Consider the following 22,738-nt stretch of genomic DNA (forward strand, 5'->3'; position numbering starts at 1 on the left):
GAGGGGGGCAGTGGAAACCTCAGGGAGATATTAGGGGCAGTGACTGGGAGAGCATGTTGGAAAGTGGGGTGGAGACATTTGAAGAGGGGCCTCCGGATGTTGCCAGGGCTCAAGGGCAAACCTGGGGACAAAAAAAATGAAACAAACAGGGCTTTCCTGGTGGTGCAGGGATTAAAGACACAGCGTTATCAAGGTATTGCCCACCACTTCACCAGCAGTTCAATCCCCAGCCAGGGAGCTACCCACAGGGCGCAGCAGACCTCTCCTGTCTCCCCGCTGCTCCCCTCAGCAGTGCATTTCAGTAGATCCGCATGATCTGTTCCCCACTCTGGTGAATCTTTTCACCCCCTGCACATCTGGTTTATACCCCAGTTCTATACAAATATAAATAAATAAAATCTTTTTTTTTTTTTTTAATGAAACTAACAACCCAACCCAGGAGATAAGCCAGGCAGAAACTCCTACCTTTCAGATAGCAAGCGCTGGCAATGTTCTGTGAATGGGGTGATTGGGAAAGGCCTCACCCATTAAGAGAGTGAAGGATTGAGCCCTGGAGCAACCTGGAACAAAACAGCAAGTGCAAAGGCCCCGGGGCAGGAAGGTTCTAAGCAAGGATGGCTGTAAGTTGACGAGGGTTCGACTTGGGTTCTAGCAGCCTCTTTGTGGCTGAGTTGTGACAAAGGGGTGAGTATAGGAGGATGTCACAGCCACTTGGGCAAGAGAATAGTACATCATTTACTCCTTCTGCAGTCCCTTGATACCCAGCACTGAGGATGAAGGAGCTCAAGGTCCCCGTGGAGGGAGAAATATCTCAATCATCATTAGAGCAAAACCAGCCAGACAGGGAAGAGCACAGGCCTTATACTTCCATCTGTAGGAGACTCAAGGACAAGCAAAACAAAGCCAGGCCTTTTTTTTTTTTTTAAGATTGATTTATTTATACAAGAACTGGGGTACAGGCCAGAGGTGTGGAGGGTGAGAGGATTCATCAGAGACAGAGTGGGAAACAGAACAGGCAGGTTGACTGAAATACACTGCTGAGGGGAGCAGCGGGTGAGGCAGGAGAGGTCAGCCACCCATGTGGGAATCTCCCTGGCTGGCCGGGAATTGAACCCATGCTGCAGAGGCTGAGGACAGCTTCACTGCGCTGAGCTCAACCCACTGCGCCACTGGGGAGGCCCCGAAGCCAGGGTTTAGAGGTCAGGACAGTATGACCCTTCGGTGGGGGGGGTGGGGCTGGGGGTAGGCCTGAGGGGGGTTGGAGGGGCTGGGGGTGAGCTTGATTGGGAACTGTTTCCCAGGTGTATCCCACCTGTGAAAATTCACCCACAATGTATGCATTGTTTGTGCAAGATAGACTCCAAAAATATCCCCTAGATATTTAGGGCAGTGACTAGTCTCTATGAAGTGAACCCTCATGTATTAGTGGGTTATAATTAGTAATAATGTATCCACATTGGCTTACTGATCACAGTCAAGTATCACACTAATGAAAGATGTTAATAATAGGGCAGGGTGGGGGGGTAGGGTAAGAAGGTAGCTATGGGAACTCTCCGTGCTTTCCACTCATTTATCTGTAAACTTAAAACTACTCTTTAAAAGAAAGCCCATTAATTTAAAAAAGAAAAAAAGCAAGCAACTAAAATAGAAAAAAAAAATTCCCCTGACAGGTTAAGCCCTAGATTCCCCTATATTTGATTATTTTTTTTCCTTCTTGGGCAAAGAGACGGAAATAACCCAGGGTAAGACATAAAGCTATAGACTATTTTAGCAGAATAGATATCATTTAATTTCAATTGCATTGGAATATTAAATCTTCCAATCCAAGAACATAGTATATCTCCCCATGGACTTAAGTATCAAAATTCTTTTCAGCAATGTTGTGTAGTTTTCAGAGTAAAGGTCTTATATCTTCTCTTAAATTTATCCCAGTGTATTTTATGTTATTGTAAATGAAATTGTTTTTAAAATTTTACATTTCAATTTCCTGCTTCTAGATCTAATAATACTTCTTGTATATGAACTTTGGATTCTGTGATCATGCAAAATTTATTTCTTTCAGGATTTGTTTCATTCTTTTTATTTCTCCACTAAATTTTTGCCTTTTTTTATGCATACAAGAACTGGGGTGTAGGCCAGAGGTGCAGGGGGTGACAGGAATCACCAGAGACAGAGTGGGGAGAATAGGCGAATCCACTGAAATCCACTGCTGAGGGGAGCTGCAGGCGAGACAGGGGAGGTCTGCTTCGCCATGTGAGTCAGCTCCCTGGCCAGGGATTGAACTCAGGCCAGGGCATAGAGGTGATAGCCCTGTCTTTAACCCTAGGCCACCTGGAGGCCCTGTCCTGTGAAATTTGCAATTCAAATTCCAGCTCATTTTTCTTAGGTTTAGTTGGGCTTCTTAGAATATACCCCATGAGGGCCTCTCTGGTGGCACAACGGATCAAGAAGTAACCTATTAAGTTGTCCACAGCCACTGCAGCATGAGTTTGATCCCTGGCCAGGGAGGTGCAACACATATGGTGCAACAGACCTCTCCTGACTGGCCCGCTGCTCCTCTCAGCAGTGTATTTCAATCAACCTGCCGGTTCTGTTCCCCACTGTCTCTGGTGAATCCTCTCACCCTCTACACCTCTGGCCTGTACCCCAGTTCTTGTATGCATAAATAATTCTTAAAAAAAAAATGTACCCCATGAGGGTCGAGTTCAGAGTCAGCTAGATAGTTGAGCAGTTATATAAAGTTCCGAAGTACTCCCTCTCTAGTTCTCTTTTGCAGAATTTATACCGCCCTTTCTTGTTGCTACGGTTCTTCATGCCAGGACTATGGATTTTCTCCTGGTGTTTAAATTGCCCATCTTGGGATGGATTAGAACCCATCAGACAAAAAGCTGTACAAATGAAACTCATCCACTGCCTGTAAATTCCCCTCTAGTTCCAGACTGCTTTGTTTTTCATTTTTCAGTGCTTTTTTTTTTCTTTTTTTTTAAGATTTATTTATTTATTTATACAAGCACTGGGTGAGAGAATTCACCAGAGCCAGAGCGGGGAGCAGAGCAGGCAGAAGGACCGAAGTACACTGCTGAGGGGAGCAGCGGGCGGCAGGAGAGGTCTGCACGCCATGTGGGACCCTCCTCTGGTGGCCAGGGAGCAGCCGGGGGTCGAACCGGCGCTGCAGAGGCTGCGGGCAGCTTCGCAACCCAGCGCTCAACCGCTGCCTGGGAGGCCCTTTCAGTGCCTTTAGATTATGGCTTTCTATTTTATTGAGTTTATCATTGAGATCTGTGGGAGAGTTGGGATTTAAATACAAATGTTTCAGGCTCCAAAATTTTACTCGTGGTAATATACTGCCCCCTAGTGGCATAAGGTAGAACGCTGTTTTACGAAGGCTCAGGGTAAATGTGTAGATCTTTGGGGATCTGGCTGATAAAAAATTGCATTTTGCGGTTTTATTTTCATTTATTTATTATATCAGAATGTGGAAAGTTTATTAAACAAAAGTAAACACATGCATAGATGTCCAGGAATGCAGGAGAGCTGCCCATTTTGGTTTAAGTAAAAAGAATACTCTCAGATAAAAATTACTAGTACTCTAGAACAGTTTACTATGTAAAACTTCCCAGTACTTCACCACCCTCCGTGTCTTGTCTTCCCCCATTTTTTTTTTTTTTTTGCTTTAGTTTTGATGTAACATTGGTTTATATGTGATTTACGGGTATAGGTTCAAACCTCTTCAGCTTTTAAAAAAATCTTTTGAGGGGCCTCCCTGGTGGTACAAGGGGTTGTCTCAGCACTGTGAAGCTATCTGCAGCCACTGCAGCATGAGTTCCATCCCCGGCCAGAGAGGTGATCCACTCGGTGCAGCAGACCTCTCCTGTCTCCCTGCTGCTCCCCTCAGCAGTGTATTTCAGTAGATCTGCCTGTTCTGCTCCCCACTCTGTCTCTGGGGAATCCTCTCATCCCCTGCACCTCTGGCCTATACACCAGTTCTTCTATGCAAAAATAAGTAAAATTTTAAATAATTTAAAAAAATGTGACCTTTTGTGCCTGGTTTTTTAGTACAGTTCTCAAGCCTGTATCCAAAGTAAGGTGCGAAGACTCTCAGAGACATGGGGAAGGTTCTAGATGTAAATAGGAAAGCCAACACTGGCCTTGAGGAGGACCCCCATGGTGCACGGCTGACTCCACCAGTCCCTGAGTTGAAACCTTTCTCAGCAGCCAGGTACACCAGCCCGCCTGCCACAGACACCGCCTGCGCAAACAGCGGTCAAGGGCACTTCCTGGAACCACATGTGGTCACTGATGACACCTTTAACTAAGGTGGAAAGACGGTGACTGCTCAGTGGGCAGAAAGAGCACTGACCGCGCATTGGCTGAATGAATGTGAGCACAGGGGAGGGCCTGGGAGGAGAGATGTCCGTGGTGCTCAGGGAGGCAGAAACGTGACGTCCTTATTCTGTTGATTTCTGCTGGTGGAAGGTCTAGCTTTCCATACTGCCCAGAGGCTGCTTCTGCGGCTACGCGGGTTTAACAAAGAAAGCGCTGAGGGCAGCCCCACTACCCCCAGTCAAGTCCGAACCCCAGCAGGCCCAGCCTCTGACCTCCTCTCCCACCTGCTCTTGCCCGCGCTGCCTCTGGGCCTTTGCACTCGCGGTTTCCTCTTCCTGTCCGCCTCCAGTGTGGGGGAGGGGGTGTTCCTGACTCACCTGACTTTACTCTGGGATAGCTCAAAAGAGGTGCTTTCTAGTTACCCTATTGAAGCTGAGCCCCCAAGTGGTCGCAGCTCCGACTTGGCCTTCCGGGCACGTTTACCAACTTTAACACTCCGGGTCTGCGTTCAATTCAGATTTTACTGTTAACGTGACACTACAGGAGGCATTCTCAGCCGGCGCTTTCAGACCTGGGTCGCTCAGGGGTGCACGATGCCGGAGTCAGGGGCTCATCCTCCACGCGCCCCAGCGCCGGCCCCGCCGAGGAAGGCGCATGCGCAGGCTGCGCCCAGGCCGGCTGACCCGGCGCCGCGTCAAGCCTGCATCACTGGCCGCGACTTCTCGGCCTGCAGCTTGACTCCAGAGCCCGCGAAGCCCGTGCCGCCCTAGGGGGGGAGAAGGCTGAGGTGGGGGGGGGTGCCGAGGCTGCAGATCGGGCCAGACCCAGGCGAGGAGGGGCCGGGACGGTGCTGGAGTCTGGGGGGGCTGAGGAGGGGAGCCTCTAGGAAAGAGGGCGGAGTCCCGGGCACAGGTCAAGCCCTAGCCAGAGGCGGGAAGTCAGGCGGGCGGGGCTCAGGGTAGGGCGGGGCTATGGTGGGCGCGAGGGCGGGGCTATGGTGGGCGCGAGGGCGGGGCTTGGGCACAGGGGCGGGGCCATGGCGGGCGCGGGGCGGGGCTCCGCGGGCGGCGTGGGCGTCTCACCCGCTGCAGCACGATGATGTCACGGTCCGTGAGTTTCTCGCCGTTCACAGGGTCCACCATGTCCTTCCGGATCAGCTTCTCCACGCACTCGAGGGTGACAACGGCCCCCCTGAGGGGAGGGGAGGGTGGAGGTCCCGCTGAGTCACCGCCCGGCGCGGCCCGCCAGCCTGTTCCCGGGCCGCCCCCACCCCGACTCACGAGGGCCGCAGGACGGCGCACGGCGTGGCGTTGCTCAGGCTGTCGCGGGTCACGGCGCACACGTAGCGCTCGCTGCGCGTGATGAGCCCCACGCGGTCCACCGAGCCGTCGAGCGGCGTGAAGCGCACGGGCGTGAGGTCGGACATGCGCAGCGGCTTCCCCGACATGGGGCAGGTCACCGTCCGGGACTGGAGCGGAGGGAGGGGGGTCAGCAGGCAGGGAAGGCTCCCTGAGAGGAGGGGAGCGGGCTGCGGGCCACCGGGGGAGCCAGATGCTGGTGAAGCAGGAAGGGGCGCATGCTGTGGGGCTCACGCTGTGGGGCTCACCGGCTTCTCCAGCTTGGTGGCCTTGGCCTCAGGAGTCAGCGACGGGATCCAGAAGCTGGGCAGGGCTTTGTCCTTGTCCTTGCTAGTGGGGGCCGTGCTGGGCCTGGATGCGGCGTCATCTGCCAGTGGAAAGGGTTCAGATATAACATCCTGAACCAGAGAGGCACTGGGCAGTGTGGGACCCCTCCACCCGCCCCCCCCCCCAAGTCCAGGCTGCCCCCCATCACCTGAGCTGTTCCCAGAGGTGGCCTTGGGCGTGAAGGGGTTGAGCGGCCGGCTCACGATGGCTGCCTCCTTCTCCAGGAAGCCCCGCACCTGGTCCTGTGCTGCTGCCCGCTGCAGCTCTTTCTGTTCCTCACGTCGGGCACCCCGCTGCTTCTCATAGGCCTGGGGGCAGTGAGGGCACAGAAGGGAGCTGGGCTTCCTCCCTTGGGTTGTGAGCCTGAGTGTCACTGGATTCTTCCCATTTTGCAGGTGGGTACGATGGGGCCCACCCGGGGGGATCGCAGCAGAGGTGGTGTGTGGTGGAGGTTGTGACTGCTGGGTGTCAACTCCAAGCCAGCTGTGCAGCCACCACCTGTTAGTCCCTCCCCTGGTGCATGACACTTCGGTCACTTCCTATCTGGCTGCTTTGGGACTTGGTGGCTTCTTTGTTCCTTGGAAGCAGAGTGGTCAACAGCTGGGCTGGAGTGAGAAGGCGAGAGCGCAAACCCTACCGATGTGACTGATTAGCTCTGTGGCCTCTAGGGGGCGCTGTGGCCCCTCTTAGCTGCTGCATCTGCGCAATGGGCTTACAGTGGCCACCATCCTTCCAAGGTTACAAGAGACTTTATTAAGTACTTAGAACCTTGCGTGGGCACATGATAAGGGCTCCTGAAATGTGATGCTGTGATGCTGTAGATCCTGTGCTTTCCCTTGAGGAGCTGGAGCTCCAGGAGAGACGAGCAGCCACTGATTGGGGAGTGGCCATGCATGGGGCCAGGCCAAATGATATACCCCACGGTCCTGCCTGGCACACAGCTGGTGCCTGGGCACTGCTGGGCTCTAAAACTGCCCAGGACCAGCTAAGCGAGGTGGGCCTGCCGGTGGCAAGTGACGCTCAGGAAAGCCTCTGACGCGGGCACTATAACCAGGAGAGCCCGGTCAGCCACCGGGTTGCGTGGAGGACAAAGCCACAGCAGAAGCCACACACTGTGATAAAAAGCTCAAGAAACTGCCCCTCGGTGTGTCCTGAGTTTGGAAACCCCAGGCAGGAGATGGAGTGGCTCGGACATATGGGCCAGCTGAGCCTCAAGCCCAGTGAAACAGGGTCTCCTGTCCCTCAAATGAGTTCACCCACAGCGGGGTGTGTGTGTGTGGGGGATGGCATGGCTGTCTCCAAGCAGACTCCTTGGGAGTTCCTATCCGTGTCCATCTCTGTGCTCTAAGTGTCCTTTAGTTTGTCCCCATCAGTCCCCATTAGAGACAATGAAACTGAGGCCCAGAGAAATGAGGTGACATCAGTATCTTGTAGGGCCTGAGGCCTGCTGGCTGTGTCGGAAGCCGCACGAAGAATCAGAGCTGTGACCAGCGCCCAGAGGTGGCCAGGGGACAGGAGGCCAGAGGGCAGGGAAGGCAACGCCCGGGACAGAGGCTGGAGAATGAGGAGCATTTCAGGAGAAGTGGGAAGAGACGCTGCACCAGGCTGCAGGGGCCACACAGGCCACGGCCCAGAGAGAGAAAGGACCAGCCGGGAGGCCCAGAGCGGCTCTGCCTATGAGCTCAGAATCAAAACCGGCCCCCACCTGCGCCCCCTTCTTCCCATCCCCGTCACCTTCATCTGCCGGGCGATCTCCTTCTTCTGGTGCAGAATGTACTCCAGGATGGCCTCGCGCTCATACAGGTAGCCGTCTGGGCTGCAGAGGGAGGACGGGGTTAGAGGCCCCCACGCCGTCTCTGGAGGATACGCCTGGGCCCAGCGGCTGGCCCTGACACGCCTGAACTACAGCCGCGTCCCCGTGCGCTTCCTTGTCAACAGCGGGCAGCATCCACGCAACCTCCGTGCAGGCGGCACAGGCACCTGCCCTTGCTCGAGCTCCTCCCAGCCACGGCCCCCTTAGCTGGCATTACCACAGAATACAGACTCGAGTACATGCCCAAAGCAGCGCTCATGGGCTGGCTGGTATCAGCGACGCTTCTAATCAGCCTCACACCTAAGTTTTTGGGAGTCAAAATATACACGGATTTTCAACCTTGGAGGGGAGGCACGTCAGTGCCTTGAAACACCACCCTGCTGCGTTCTTCAGGGGTCAGTTGTACTTAGTAATGGATAAGCACCTCCACCCACCATGTCATCAAGGCCTGTGCTGGACCCTGAGTGGCAGGGCATGGCAAGTGATGCACACGGGAGCTGCTGCTGTGGGCAAGGAGACCTGCCTTCTGTGTGGGGTGTGTCCCCCATGCCCTGTGCAATCTGCCAGGTCTCAGGCGAGAACGTGGGGTCCCAGGGAGGTGACTTCTGTTGCCCAGGGCGCCCTGGCTACGCCGGTGCTTGCACGCATGCAAGTACTCATGCCACCCCCTTGGTGCAGCACCCTGCCCTGCCCATCGCGCTCCCAGCCCACTCACGTGACAACCGGGTCGTGGCAGGGCTGCAGAGACAGGCAGCAGCAGTCAAAGTCCTTGACAGCATCCCGGCTCAGTCGAATGTTCTGAGTCCCGTAGCCTGAGGCCGCTGGGGACAGAGACAGGCATGGGGGTGGGGGCCGGGGTTAGGAGACAGGCTGCTCTCCAAAGCCCTCTCTGGACCCAGTGAGCAGTCAGAGGTGGGGAGACTCAGAGAGAAACAGTAGCTGGGAGCTTGGGTTGTGTCTGGGTGGGGGTGGCGGGGAGTAGAGGGGGGAATGAACAAGCCACAGGAAGGTGTTAGCCCTCAGAGGACAGAGAGGCCCTGTCACCCAGGCAGCTCAGCTGAGGCTCATGGCTGACTCGCCTGGGTCCTTGTGGCTCTGTGGCCAAGCTGGAGAACCTGCAGTTTGGCCACAACAGGGACCCCGCCCTGAGGGCAGGTGGGCGGGCGAGTTCAGGGCGCCTGAGCTCACAGCCATTCCTTGTCTGGCCATGGCCCTCAGCCTGGGACAGCCCAACCAGGGGCTTAGGGAGAGGGTAATTTGGAGACACACCTGCCCCCACCCAAGTTGGTACCTGTGTCCTTCTTCTTCTCGTGGTAGGTGTAGACGGCCCCCGCCGTGCAGTTCTTGCCGTGGCGTGTCATCCTGCAGGCAGGGAGGCACAGCGGTAGGGTGGTGGTGGTCGGGATGAGCCCACCAAGGGAGCACTGCACCTTTATGGCCCTGAAAGCTGATTGGTCCCCCCATGGGATGCTGGGGTGAGGGGGGAGCATGGGAGGATGCATTTACAGATGTCAAATGACCAATAATGACACAATCCAAAATAAGTTGGCATTTCGCCCTGAACAAGTCTACCTGTGGGAGAGGGAGGCTTTGAGTTACTGGGAGGTAGGCGGAGTGTTATCTGGAATCCAGTAGAAAGTTCTAGCCCCAAATGTAGACCGACATGGCTTCTAACACGTAAGGGGGAGGAGGCGTCTGGCAGATGTGGGGGTGCCGTGGGCGAGATCGGCGTCAGCAGAGGTGACACCTGCCTCGGCTCCCCTAATGCAGAGCACACCGGGACGCGTAGCACGTTTGTAGACAAACGGTGTGAGTGGAACTGACGATGTGCGGAATGGCAGCAAATGACCAAGAGAAAACCAGCCGCCCCAGAGGAGAAGGAGCAGAGACTCTGGAGAGGCGATCTGCAGAAGCAGCTCAGAGACTGACCATGGGACCACGGGACCGGGACGCAGGACAAGCATAGCCAGGGGTCACGCTACACCCGTCCTGCCTGGTGGTGGGTCTCAGGGCTGCGTCAGACCGGCTGGCTGGGGTGGGTGTCGATCATAGGGTTCTGGGGCAAGGCTGGGGGGAGCGGTCAGGGCAGCCTGGGCTGTGTGGTCACAGGATGGCGGGACACGGCAAAGCCGAGTGCGTGGCATTCTGTACTTGGCTCATGTGAGCGGGGGTGCTGGGGGGAGAAGGCAGATGTTTGCGGTGGCGCCTGTCTACCGGAGGGGAGTGAAAGCCGCTGACTGTCCCTCCGGGAGAGCTGACGAAGTCACCCGCACAGAGGGGCACCCAGATGTGTGCATGGCAGCGCGGGCGGAGGCTAAAGCCTGTCACTGAGCACAAAGGGTGAAATGAAACAAGCTCACTAACCATCTGTATTTCACTCATTTAATTTCTTAACTATTGTTTTAATTGAAGTAACACTGGCTCATGGCGCCGTTGATGGTTCGGAGGTGCAGATGCTCACCTCTTCGGAGGCTGTCACCCCACTGTGCCCTCACCAAGGCACCCATCACCCCCTCCCGCAAGGCCCACTGGGGCCTCCCCAGCAGTCCTCACTGTGCAGACATCTACACACAAAAGGACACACGTGAATCAGGATGGTGCTGTAAGAGGGAGTCGCAGGGCGCCGGTGCAGGGCCCAGCAGTTGCCCAGGGTGGTCGCCCCCCCCACCCCACTGCGACTCTGGGCTGGTGATGTCATTTCTCTGAGTCTCAGTTTCCTTTGATTAAAAAGAAGGGGGATCGGGAGGATCCCCATCAGATCCAGCGCTGGTGCCTGGGTCACGCGGGATTACATGGGTCACACTGAGTTACAGGGGTGTTCAGGAAATATTCTCTGGCTGCAAGAAAGCTCCAGAAGGGTGGAGGAGGGGCACAAATAAGGAACCCCAAAATGTAAAGAGGGCCTCATCTACATTTCCTCCTGGCTGCGTCCAGCGCCAAACCTGCCGCGCCAAGTTCTCCGCGCGGCAGCTCTAGATCGCCCCCTACCGGCCACCCGTGCCCAGACGCCAACTTTTGTTTTTACGTCCGTTTGCACAGAATAGATGCGGACCTTAAGGACAGGGTTGATGCATTTGGACAAGTGTGTACGCGCTGATAACCCGCACCCCAATGGAGATGCAAGACACTGCTGTCACGCCAGAAGCTGCCACTGGGCCAACCTTGATGGCACACCCCAAGTCACCCACCACCCCCTCCTCCAACTTCCACTCCTGGTTGGGGCTTTTCAGCAAGAGCCCCGCACCTGTTGCCGCCCTCACTCACCTGCCACCCTCGCCCCCCCACCCCCACCCCGAAGGACGTGCCGACTTCCTCAAGGACAAATTCCCCACTCTATTCTTAGTCGGCAACTGCCCTGACCCTCTGTGGCATCTGGCTGCTTGTCTGGTGGCCAAGAACCTGGTTCCTATGCCCTTGGTTTCGCGGGCAGGAGAGGAGGGGCCACCGGGGGAGCTGTTTTTGTTTTACTTAACTTCTACCGGGTGATAATGAAAAAAAATAATGAACTGCAACTGCTAGACCCCTGACCGGAGCCAACTCTCCCGCCAGCTACTTGAACGCCTTGAATTTTCTTTACAAAGGTCTGTTTCATTGTGCAAACTGAAATACTGTTGATTCCACGCATAGGAAATGTCCAAATCGCCAAATCAGAGAGACAGAAAATAGCTCACTGGAGGGGATAACAGCTAAGGGGTATGAGGTTTTCTTTTTGGGGTGACGGAAATGCACTAGAATCAGAGAGTGGTGGCCATTGCAGGGAAACAGCGATTCTACTAAAAACCACCGAGTGGTACTCTTGAAATGAGTGAATTTTGTGTTTCGTGGCTCTCTCAACGAAAAAAGCGCTAAGTCCACCTTAATTTCTCCTTAGTGGCATCTGAATTTCTGATATGACAATTATGGATAGACATTTGCTCTTTGGAGTCCTCAGAGAATTCTCAAGTCCTGAGACCAAAAACTCCAGCTGGCTGAGGGTGGCAGGGATGGGTGGGCACAGCACCAGGATTTCGAAACTCCAGAAGCAGAGCATTTGCCTGGCTGGCTGCACGGCCTCCGGGCAAGGCCAATTTCAAAATAGAAAACAGAGCGACTGCCACCTGCTGTCACTGGTATTTCAGGGAGGAAACATCCACAGTAGCACCAGCTATTGTCTTTCACCGGCCCCTTCTAACTGGAGAGAAAACAGTCCTGACTCCTCCCTGGCAGGAAAGTGGCAGAGCGAGGGTTGGAACCCCTGAGTGAGGCTGTGGAGCCGCCCCCAGAGATTCCATGACAACTGTCAGTCCTCCCAAGAAGACTTTTTGGTACTAAGTCTTCAAAATCCAGAGGACATTGTACTCTTTCAACAGTTCAGATGCTGAATTTCCTGGGAGAGAGTTGATCTTTGTCAGGTTCCATCAGCCGTAGGATGGCAAATGTCCATTCATCTGTGAATCTGGTTGCCCCAGAAATCCTTTAAAGTTCTGATAATGGGCCTCCCTGGTGGCGCAGAGGGTTGACAGCAGCACTGTGAAGCTGTCCACAGCCTCTGCAGCGCCAGTTCGATTCCCCGCCAGCCAGGGAAATTCCCATATGGTGAGGCAGACCTCTCCTGTCTCACCCGCTGCTCCCGTCAGCAGTGTACTTTGGTGCTTCTGCCTGTTCTGCTCCCTGCTCTGTCTCTGGTGAATTCTCTCACCCTCCTGCGCCTCTGGCCTGTACCCCCCCCAGTGCTTGTATAAATAAATAAATCTTAAAAAAATAAAATAACCATAAACCTAAGAAAACTGATAATGGAGGGGCTTCCCTGGTGGTGCAAGGAGTTAAGATGCAACCTATGAGGCTATCCGCAGCCACAGCCTCACGAGTTCTAGTCAAGCCAGCCGGGAGCTACCCACATGGCGAAGCAGACCTCTCCTGTCTCGTCCACTGCTCCCCTCAGCAGTGTGTTTCAGTAAAATCTGCCTGTTCTTCTCCCCACTCTGTCTCTGGTGAATCCTCTCACCCCCCCCCATCTCTGGCCTGTACCCCAGTTCTTTTTTCTTTCTTTCTTTTTAAAGATTTATTTATTTATACAAGCACTGGGTACAATCAGAAGTGTGGGAGGGTGAGAGAATTCACCAGAGCCAGAGCGGAGAGTAGAACAGACAGACTGAGGAAAATACACTGCTGAGGGGAGCAGCAGGTGGCAGGAGAGGTCTGCGCGCCATGTGGGACCCTCACCCGGTGGCTGGGGACCGAACCAGCGCTGCAGAGGCTACGGGCAGCTTCACAACCCAGCGCTCAACCGCTGCACCATCGGGAATGCCCTCTTTTTTTTTTTTTTTTAAAAAAGATTTATTTATTTATTTATATAAGCACAGTCACACCAGCCACCTCTGGGGGTGCTCTGGCAGCCTCACAGGGCTGGGCTACTTCAGTGGAGCCAGCGCAGTGCCCAGAGAGGGGACCTCAGGAAAACAACCATAAAGCAGAGGTGCCTGAGGCCAGCAGCCGAGGTCTGACCCGGGACCTGAGTCTGTGGCCTTGACTGTCACCCAGAGTGAGCCGGCTCCTTCCCCAGGAAATCCTGTCTCCTGGAAGGCGGGGCCCCCACCTGAGTCCAGTCTGGCTCCCTGTGCTGACAGGGAACCTGAGAGAGCTCGGAGGAGCAGAAAGGCTCAGTCAGTCGCTTCCCAGCCCCGGGACTCCCTAGGGGCAGCTGTGCCACCCATGAACTGGCACCCAACTGACCTGATGCCCCATCACAAAGGCACCGGAAGAACAGAAGGGCCCACGGCCTTCAGCACTGGTGCACGGGCCAGGCTGCTCCCCTGTCTGTGCGTCAGTCCTCACGGTAACCTCCCTTTTTACAGGAGAGAATACCGGGGCCCGGAGGGTGAACTGGTCTCTCCCTCCAAGGTCCCTTGACAGACCAGCCCTAGAGAGTTTTTCGAAAGGGAACTAGGATCAGGTCACTCTACTCCAGGGCTCCCTGGACCTGGCTCAAGATTAAAAACCAAACTGCTCACATATAAAATGTAGGGGATCGACAGAATTAGAAAACCACCCTGTCTGGACATAGCTGATTTGGCCATCAGCTGCTGCCAGATGCCACTGAGGGGTGGACAGAGGGAACTGGGGACTCACTAGCAGAGTAGCTGGACACTGGGGGGTTGGGGTGCTGTCCCTACCTCTACCAGTCAGCTGGGGCTGCCCAGACCAATTGCCATACATTGGGGAGCTTAATCGACAAATATTTTCTAACACTTCTGGAAGCTGCAAGTCCAAGATCAGGGGCCAGCAGGATCAGGTTGGGGTGATGACTCCCTAACTGGTCCTTGAATGAAGAGAGGGCTCGCTGTCTCCTCCACTCCTTCGGTTTTTATTTTTATAGTCCAAATATTGATTTTTGTTTTATGTAGTTCATCAGTTGTTAGTTTGCTCATCTCCCCCTTATAACAACACCAGCCCCAAGAGTGAGGACCCCATGCTTATGACCTCATGTAAACTTGATTATTATCTGAGAACTGACTACAAATTATTACCTAAAGAACTGACTACAAATAGTCATATTGGGGGTCCAGGCATCCACATATGAATTCTGTCCATAGGGCCTCCCTGGTGGCACAAGGGGTTAAGGCACAACCTATGAAGCTATCCGCAGTCTCTGCAGCACGAGTTCGATCCCCAGCCAGGGAGCTACCCATATGGCGTGGTAGACCTCTCCTGACTTGCCCACTGCTCCCCTCAGCAGTGTATTTCAGTACATCTGCCTGTTCTGTTCCTCACTCTGTCTCTGGGGAATCCTCTCACCGCCCCTGCAACTCTGGCCTACACCCCAGCTCTTGTATGCATAAATAAATAAAATAAATCTTTAAAAAAGCCAATGTGGGAGTAAGCAAATGTAACCCCAAGTTATATAGACATGTAAGCAACTAACAAAAAAATAAAAGAGAAAAGATGAAAAAAAAAAAAAGGTCAGATAATAAAAAGTATGAAGAGACTGGACTGGAACCCTCCTACAATGAGGCTGGGAATGTAAAGTGGTGCAGCCACGTTGGAAAAGTCTAGTAGTTTCTCAGAGTTATCACTTCATTCAGCAATTCCATTTTCAACAGAAAAGAGAATATGCCCATATAACAATTAGTACACACACATTGACAGAAGCGTTATTTGTACGGCCAAAAAGTGCAAACAACATGAATATCCACCACCTATCGATGGACAGGCAAAAGGGGGTCCATTCATACAGCGGAGTGGTTTTCTGCCATGAAAAGAACACAGCACTGGGCTTCCCTGGTGGCGCAAGGGGTTAAGCACTGCACTGTGAAGCTATCTGCAGCCTCTGCAGCACGAGTTCCATCACCTACTTAGCTCCCACATGGTGCAGCAGACCTCTCCTGACTCACCCGCTGCTCCCCTCAGCAGTGTATTTCAGTAGTTCTGCCTGTTCTGCTCCCCACTCTGTCTCTGGGGAATCCTCTCACCCTCCCCACACCTCTGGCTTGTACCCCAGTTCTTCCATGCATAAATAAATCTTTTTTAAAAATGTCTCTGGTTTTTACACATGCATCCTGAAACTGGTTGCATAGCATTACACGTGATTCACTATTTAGGGGTGAAATGTCGCAATTTTGTGATGGATAAGATTGGCTTTATATGTATATAGAATTAAAGCATACATATCCAGCCAATATGGCAAAACATTAATAATAGGTCAATTGGGGGTCTCCCTGGTGGTGCAAGGGGTTAAGCACCACACTATGAAGCAATCCGCAGCCTCTGCAGCACGAGTTCTATTCCCAGTGGGCCAGGGAGCAACCCACATGGCGCAGCAGACCTCTCCTGACTCGCTCGCTGCTCCCCTCAACAGTGTTATTTCAGTCAGTCTGCCTGTTCTGCTCTTCACTCTGTCTCTGGTGAATCCTCTCACCCCCCGCATCTCTGGCCTGTACCCCAGCTCTTGTATGCATAAACAAATCTTAAAAAAAAAAAATCGGTCAATTTGGGCGATAGGGATTCTTACACTATTCTTTCATTTTTATGTTTGAACTTCTTTATAATAAAACATTAAAGGATCCTTCAGGGTCCAAGTTCACACCGAGTCGGCAGCACATTCAGGATGTGAACCCGGGACTGTCTGACCCCAAAGATCCATAGAAAAACGCAACCCCCTACACCAACTCCGAGGCGGGAGGGGTGTCACAAAGGTGCTGCCCACCAGACTGGGAAACTGAGGTCAGAAGAGGGGGTGCTCCTTCCTCAACTCCCACTCCTCTGACCCCCAAGGAGTTCCAGTTTCATCCTTCCTCTGGGAGCCCCCCCAAGTCACTGTCAACGACCAAAGAATTGCAACCTCCAAAGAGCTGCCAGGCCGAGGGTTGGCCACCTCAGGGCATGCAGGGAGATGTAGTTCAGCTCAAACCAGGGGCGCCCGCAGCGGTCTGTTCATGATTGACAAGGAATTGGGAATTCGAAAACCTGTTCCTGTCTCTCTCGGGACCCCAGGACTCCAGCCCGCGGGAAACAGACCCCAGCAACACTATCCCGCCACCGCCGGGACCTCACCTCCCAAACGACTCCTCGATCCTTCGTGGCTTCTTCAACTGTGCCCAGACACCGGAAAAGAGCGCTGTTTTCGCTTTTCGCTCCGCCCACTTCCGCCCGGCAGAAGGGGCCGGAAGCAGAGCTGCCCCTAGTTGCGGAGGGAACTTGTTTTGCTTGGTAAGTCCTCTCTTCTTCTCTTTCCCCCTCCGGAAACGTGAGTGGCAACTCGAAGGTTCCGGTTAGTGGATGAGGGGTATGAGGGTGGACGGGACGAGGGTGGACGCTTAGTATATACTAAGCATTTACCGGGTCGACCAATTTCCTGCTTTTGCCTAGCGTTTGCATCTCTCCAGCTTGGAGTACAAGGACTGTCACGTCCCCCAGAGACTGGGAAGTGCACTTCCCAAGTATGTCATCCACTTTACTTGGTCAATTGTTAAAAGACAATTGAGACGAGGCACGTCTCTGTCCCCATATTATAAAAGCAGCAATTGGGAAATTGGAAGCCAAAGTCGTTAAAATCACTTCAGGAGACAGGAATTTACTACGGCATTGCCCAGTTACCTCCAGGGGCCAAGGCGCAGAGTTCCCGCCAGTTTCTAGACCTCTAAATATCTGGAGACCTACACATTTATTTCCCTGTTTCGGGCAGGGTGAGCGGGCGAGGGGGAGGTGATGGGAGGTGGGGAGAGAAGGAAGGGAGAAGACGCGTATTCAGTCTCCTAAGTGCCCCCAAGATTTCGTAGACTCTGGTATCCCTATGGGACTCTGAACCTTAGGTCATTCTTCCAAAGGTCCCTTTAAATACTTTGTCCCTTACCTGAGTCCCGCCCACAGCAGGTAATCACAAACCCCGCCCTCTCTGCCAGAAACCGGGATCCAGCCGTTTATGAGGTATTAGGGTTTCCCTCCTTCTTCTCCCTTCCTCTTTCCCCTGTTCCCCCTTCACAGTTGGTGGCAACTGGCCAAGGGGGCCCTGATAAAGAGGAAGGGACCGTACTGCCAAGGCTGGGCAGGTAAGTGAACGTTCCTGGGGGCAGAACCTGGCTGGAGGACCCTGGTGTTCTGGCTCCCTGGCCCTCTAGGACTCATAAGTTTGTGTCCCCCACGTCCAAGAGTCCAGGGCCCTTCCTTCCCCTAGACCCAGGAATGTGGATCCCTGTTCTTGCCTCTTCTGTAATCTTTGATCTCTGTGGGTGGATGTGACAACAGCACTAGGTTGGTATATCTGGGCATTACCAGGAATGCAATGTCCATCACCAGTGGACCTGTTTATGAGCACCTTCTATGTGCTCAAAAACCTTGCCCGATGTGGCAGACAGAATAGAGAAAGAGAAAATAAACTCCCTGTTTGTGTCTCTGGAGTATACAGCTTTTGCTTAATCCTACCTCTGACATTTATTTGCAAAGCAGATGACTGTGGGCAAGTTCTTTAACCTCTCTGTGCCTCTGTTTCCTCATCTATAAAATGGGACTAATGATAGGGCTGTTGTGAAAGTTAAACTGACTTGCTCCAGGTTCACTACCTTGGCCAGTGTCTGGTCTAACTATAGGCTGTGTAAGTGGCTGCTATTAGTATTATTACTCATAAAGACCCAGTTAGGGAGACTTTGGCCCGTTTGTTAGGGTCCAGGACACATGTCATCTATACCACAGCTGGTTCCAGGTGTCCCCAAAATATGAAGGGCCACCCCTCTCTGCTGCTGCTCTACCTGGGACTGACCACCTGCCTGGATACCTTGCCCAGTGCAGAGCAAGACCAAGGTGAGTGTCTTGGTGCTGACCCCTGACCCAGACCCAGGAACCCTTGCATCTAGCCTCCCCCCCACCCCGAGCCCCATAGTCCTCTGTTCCCTCAAGTTCTGGTGGCTCCATGTCTCCAGTCCTTAGATCCCTTCCTTTTTCTGTCCCCCATGTCCCTTGGGTCCAGAAGTCTTCCTGGACTCCCCCGAGGCCCAGAGCTTCCTGAGAAGCCATGGTCGCGTCCGGAGAGCCAATCACTGGGACCTGGAGCTGTTCACGCCGGGGAACCTGGAGCGGGAATGCCTGGAGGAGAAGTGCTCCTGGGAGGAGGCCAGGGAGTACTTTGAGGACAACACTCTGACGGTGAGGGCCTGAACCCCCCCACGGCATCTTTCTACCGGTCTCTTAAACCTGGGCAGGCTGGTCTGTGGGGGTGTGGGCTCTCCCAGTTGACACATCGCCTCTCTGCTTTCTTCTCCACTTCTGCCCCTTCCAGGAGCGTTTCTGGGAGAATTACAAATACAATGGCAAAGGAGGTGAGTGTGTGTGGTGGGGGCCTCCCATTCTGTGCCACTAAAGCAGCCCCTTGGAAAGGAGGCTGAACCAATACCCCCAAACCTGCTCCCCAATTCCATGCTCTCTTGAATTTGGAAAGCTGGTTGTTAAAAGAGTCCCCCTGCCCCCTCCCTCCTTTGAGACTCGAACTGCTGCCTGAAGAACCCACCCCATCTCATGAGGAGAGGCTTCCATGTCCACGGGAAGGGGGAGGTTCAGGTGGAAGGAGGGTAATGGCTTGGGGCCCATCCGGCCTCAGGGTCCAGGTACTGACCCACGACCCACCTGAGCCTCCTTTGGGTTCCACAGCACCAGCTCCTTCTGCAGCTTGGTAGCCAGGGAGGCTGCTCTCCAGCAAAGGGGCCTGGCCTAGCTGGGCAGTGCAGGCACGTCAGGCCTCATCTGCTCAGTCCGCACACCCCCCCAACCCTCCTCTGGAGTTCTGAGGCCCCATCAGGTTCAGCCTGGTTGCTAAGGGGGCCGCTCCTTGGCAACCAGGTCTGGTCAGGCCAGACCCAGGAAGCCTGCAGCGCTCCCTACCTGGCTGGCCGCCCCTCCCCCACTGCCCCATCTCAGTGGTGCCCGGTTGCTAAGGAGGTCTTCTCCCTAGCAACCACACCTAGCCAGCTTCAGGACCTCAGGACTCCTGCCCACTGGAGGACCCCTCCGGGCACTAGACGCCCCACCCCCTCGTGGTCTGGTTGCTAGGGGTGGATGCACCTTAGCAACAGGCCCTGGGTCTGGACTGGAGTCCTCGCATCAGAGGCTGGTTGCTAAGGGAGGCAACTCCTTTGCTACAGGCCTGCCAGCTGGCTCCTGAATCCACCTGAAACCTGTCGCTGGGTCGGGGAGGGCCAGCTTGCACAGTGCAGCTAAGGGGGCTCAGTGTCTGGGGTTTACTATGGGAGAGAAGCCCCCCTACCCAGTGTTAAAGGGAGTCTCCCCAGCACCAAGCGTCCTCTCTGTGGGCCACCCCCACCCCTTTCCTCAAAAAACACAGGAGGATGTGTATTAATAACAGAGCTGTGCTTTAGCAAATTGTCCACCTGAACTCTAGACACCCCGCAGTCTGTTATTGGGAGGAAGTCCATGATCACTGAATTTTCCTTAGCCTTGGAGTGCATCAAGAAGCCTTCTCTGCGGATTCTGCCCTTCCTTCAGAGTTGAGGCTCTGTCCCTTAGTGGCCTGGTTGGTAAAGGAACTACATTCCAGAGGAGGCAAAATTGCTAGATACAATACAGGGTCAATCCCCCACCCCCAATTAAAATTAAATTTCAAATGCACGTGAATTAAAAAAAAAATTAGTGTAAGTATAGCCCAAAAATTCCATGGGCTATACTTATACTAAAAAATTTCTTGTTACTGTGTATCTTAACTTACACTTAACTGGGTATCCTGTATTATCATTTGCTAAATCTGGTGATACTCAGTGTGGGGGCTTCTTCTACCTACCTGAGCTCCCTACCCTACCTTGAGTGTGCCAGCTAACCTTTTAGTAGATGGATTGCTTACGAGGCCGTGTCCTCTGACTCTTGGGCACCTAAAAACCACCTTGTGTCTGGGAGAAGATAATTGCCATGGGGATAACACTGCTTCTGCTGCCCTGGTGGATTTTCTAGTCCTAGATGGAATTATCACAGGCCCTGGATGCTTTTGACCTCCTGGAATGTTCACTGCCCCTAGGGGAGGGCTTATTTCCATTTTAGAGCAGGAAATGGAGGCTGTGGGAAAAGAGGGAGGTGAGTTGGCTGAGGTCACACCTCTGCCTTGCTTCTGGGCCTGTATTCCTGCCCCAGGACAAGGTGTTGGGATGTTGGGGCGAGTGGCAGCCCCTAAGTCAGTGGCTCTGTCTTCCCCCTACTTCCCCATAGGGCGTGGGCGAGTGGACCTCGCAGGCCTGGCTGTGGGCCTGACATCCGGCATCCTGCTCATTGTCCTGGCCGGTTTAGGAGCCTTTTGGTATCTGCATTGGCGACGGCGTCGGAGCCAGCGACCCTCTCCCCAACAGTAAGGGGGCTTCAGCGAGGGGGTCCTGGGGGCTGGAGAGCAGGTGGGCAGGGGAGGGAGGAAGGACAGATTGTGGGCAAGGTAGGCATTGATGAAAGATCTGAGGTGTGTCTGTGACAGCGTGTGTGGCCTCAGTCCCTGACATACTGTGGGAGCCTAATCAATATTTGCTGCCTGACTGCGTGACCAGGTTTCTGTTTGATGATCAATATTGTATCTGGGGAGGCTGCAGCCTGTGGTCTGTGGGTGTCTGCAGTGTGTCAGTTTCCGTGGGGGGGCGTGTAGCATGTGTGTGAGAGAGTTGAAGTCTGGGTTCCTTTTTCCATCACAGGGTTTATGATGGAGTAAGTTGTCAGTCTTTGAAGTACTGTGAGCGTGGGGATTTTTAGGAAGTTTACTTAAGAGTGGATCTGGGGGCCTCCCTGGTGGTGCAAGGGGTTAAGCACCGCACTGTGAAGCAAAATGCAGCCGCTGCAGCAAGAGGTCGATCCCCGGCCAGCCAGAGAGAAACCCACATGGGGCAGCAGACCTCTCCTGTCTTGAGCGCTGCTTCCCTCAGCAGTGTGTTTCGGAAGTCTGCCTATTCTGTTCCCCACTCTGTCTATACAGGATCCTCTCACTCCCTTCCCCACATCTCTGGCCTGTACACCAGCTCTCATATGCATAAATAAGTGAATCTTTTTTTTTTTTTTTTAAAAAGAGTGGATCTGGGAGATGTGGACTGAGTATCTCCAAGTTGTGTCTGTTTTTGAGTGTGTCCACCAGCCTCTGCACGGCTGACTTGTTCTCCATTACCGAACCTGTGTCTGGAGCACATATGTGTGTGTGAATGAGAGTCAGTCTCCAAAGTTGCTGATTTCTGTCTGTCTGTCATTTTGAGGCACCATTCTGTGTGTAGGGTCAGAATGAAGGTGACCCGTTTTTAGTCTGACTGGCTCCCTTCCACCTCTGTCCCCCATCACACTCAGAGTCTCTGTCTCCCTAGGTTCTCCCTAGCCTGTAGGTTTCACCTGCTAAAGATGCACCTTTTCTGTCTCCAGGGCCGAGCTCATCAGCCCTCTGAGTCCTGTGAGCCCTCTGGGCCCACCGACGCACCTGCCTCCACCCCGACCTCCAGGCCTCCCCACCTATGAGCAGGCGCTGGCTGCTTCTGGGGTCCACGATGCGCCTCCACCCCCCTACACCAGGTACTGGGCGGGGCTTCTACCGGGGGCGGGGCGAGGGCACTGCCAGGGGAGGGGCGTGGGCTCGGGGGCGGGACCTGGAATTTGGAGATTTTCCGGGCGAGGCGTGGAGCCCGGGGGCGGGGCCCTGTGCCATAGTCTGGGGGCGGGTCCCAGCCTTGTGTATGGAGCATTATAGGGGGCGGGTTTTGTGCCCAGAGGCCCCGAGATTGGCTGAGACGCCCAGGGCGGGTCGGACTGGTCTAGGTTGAGGGAAGGGGGGGGAACAGCCGGTCTTTGAGTCCCTACCGTGCCCCTCCCCTTTCAGCCTCAAGAGGCCTCGCTGAAGAGCCGTCTCGGAGCCGGGGTTCCCCGAACCGTGCCCCAGATTCGCACCGGATTCCGGAAGCGCCCAGGCCTCTTAAACTCCGGGGCGGTGCAGGGGGTGGGGGTGGGCGCCGGGGTCGCCCGGCCCGAGGCCTACCCTGGCACACGCGTTTCCGCAGCGCACAGATGCAACCGTGTCTTTGGCCAACGTGTTCCAGCGAACCCCTAAATTCTCCTGACCGTGGGGGCCCCCGCCGGCCCCGCCCCCAGGAAGGGCGTGCGTGGAAACTCGGACTCGGGCGGGCAGGCCGGGTGTGAAGACGCGTGTGTGGGCAGGTGTGACACAGGCAGCACCCTCTGGTGTCACGGGCCACGCACACGCGGGCCCCGCCTGTGCACACGCGTGTCTCGTGAGCTCCCCGTGCGCAGGGCTCGCTGCACATTCCAGGGAGTGGGGGGCATTCGCGAGCGCACTCGGTGGGGGCGTGCAGGCTGGGTTGCAGCGGGGGTCTGTGGTCGAGCTCTTCCCCTAATAAAAGCCCTTTGGAAAGGAGACCCAAAAAGCTGAAACAATGCAAAAAAAAAATAAAAATCAAAGATGAGCCGCGCT

At 54.4% G+C, this 22,738-nt stretch overlaps 2 protein-coding genes across 2 annotated transcripts; one reads left to right on the forward strand and one right to left on the reverse strand.

Annotated features, from left to right (window-relative positions):
• Window positions 1-4,862: 4,862 nt before the first annotated feature.
• On the reverse strand, window positions 4,863-9,185 carry NOSIP (nitric oxide synthase interacting protein; the record flags this gene model as incomplete). The annotated part of the gene is made up of 8 exons (XM_084257281.1): window positions 4,863-5,092; window positions 5,409-5,517; window positions 5,607-5,794; window positions 5,933-6,051; window positions 6,160-6,319; window positions 7,746-7,827; window positions 8,540-8,645; window positions 9,116-9,185. The coding sequence occupies 8 exons, from the start codon at window positions 9,183-9,185 to the stop codon at window positions 5,021-5,023; spliced, it is 906 nt and encodes a 301-aa protein (XP_084113407.1). The 3' UTR covers window positions 4,863-5,020.
• Window positions 9,186-18,011: 8,826 nt separating this feature from the next.
• On the forward strand, window positions 18,012-22,216 carry PRRG2 (proline rich and Gla domain 2; the record flags this gene model as incomplete). The annotated part of the gene is made up of 6 exons (XM_084256692.1): window positions 18,012-18,096; window positions 18,263-18,438; window positions 18,572-18,611; window positions 20,503-20,638; window positions 21,679-21,825; window positions 22,130-22,216. 6 exons carry the CDS (start codon window positions 18,012-18,014, stop codon window positions 22,146-22,148), a joined length of 603 nt encoding a protein of 200 aa, XP_084112818.1. The 3' UTR covers window positions 22,149-22,216.
• Between the last annotated feature and the right edge of the window lie 522 nt (window positions 22,217-22,738).

This window comes from Talpa europaea (genome assembly GCF_964194135.1).
Source record: "Talpa europaea genome assembly, chromosome: 16".
NCBI classification, from domain to species: Eukaryota; Metazoa; Chordata; class Mammalia; order Eulipotyphla; family Talpidae; genus Talpa; species Talpa europaea.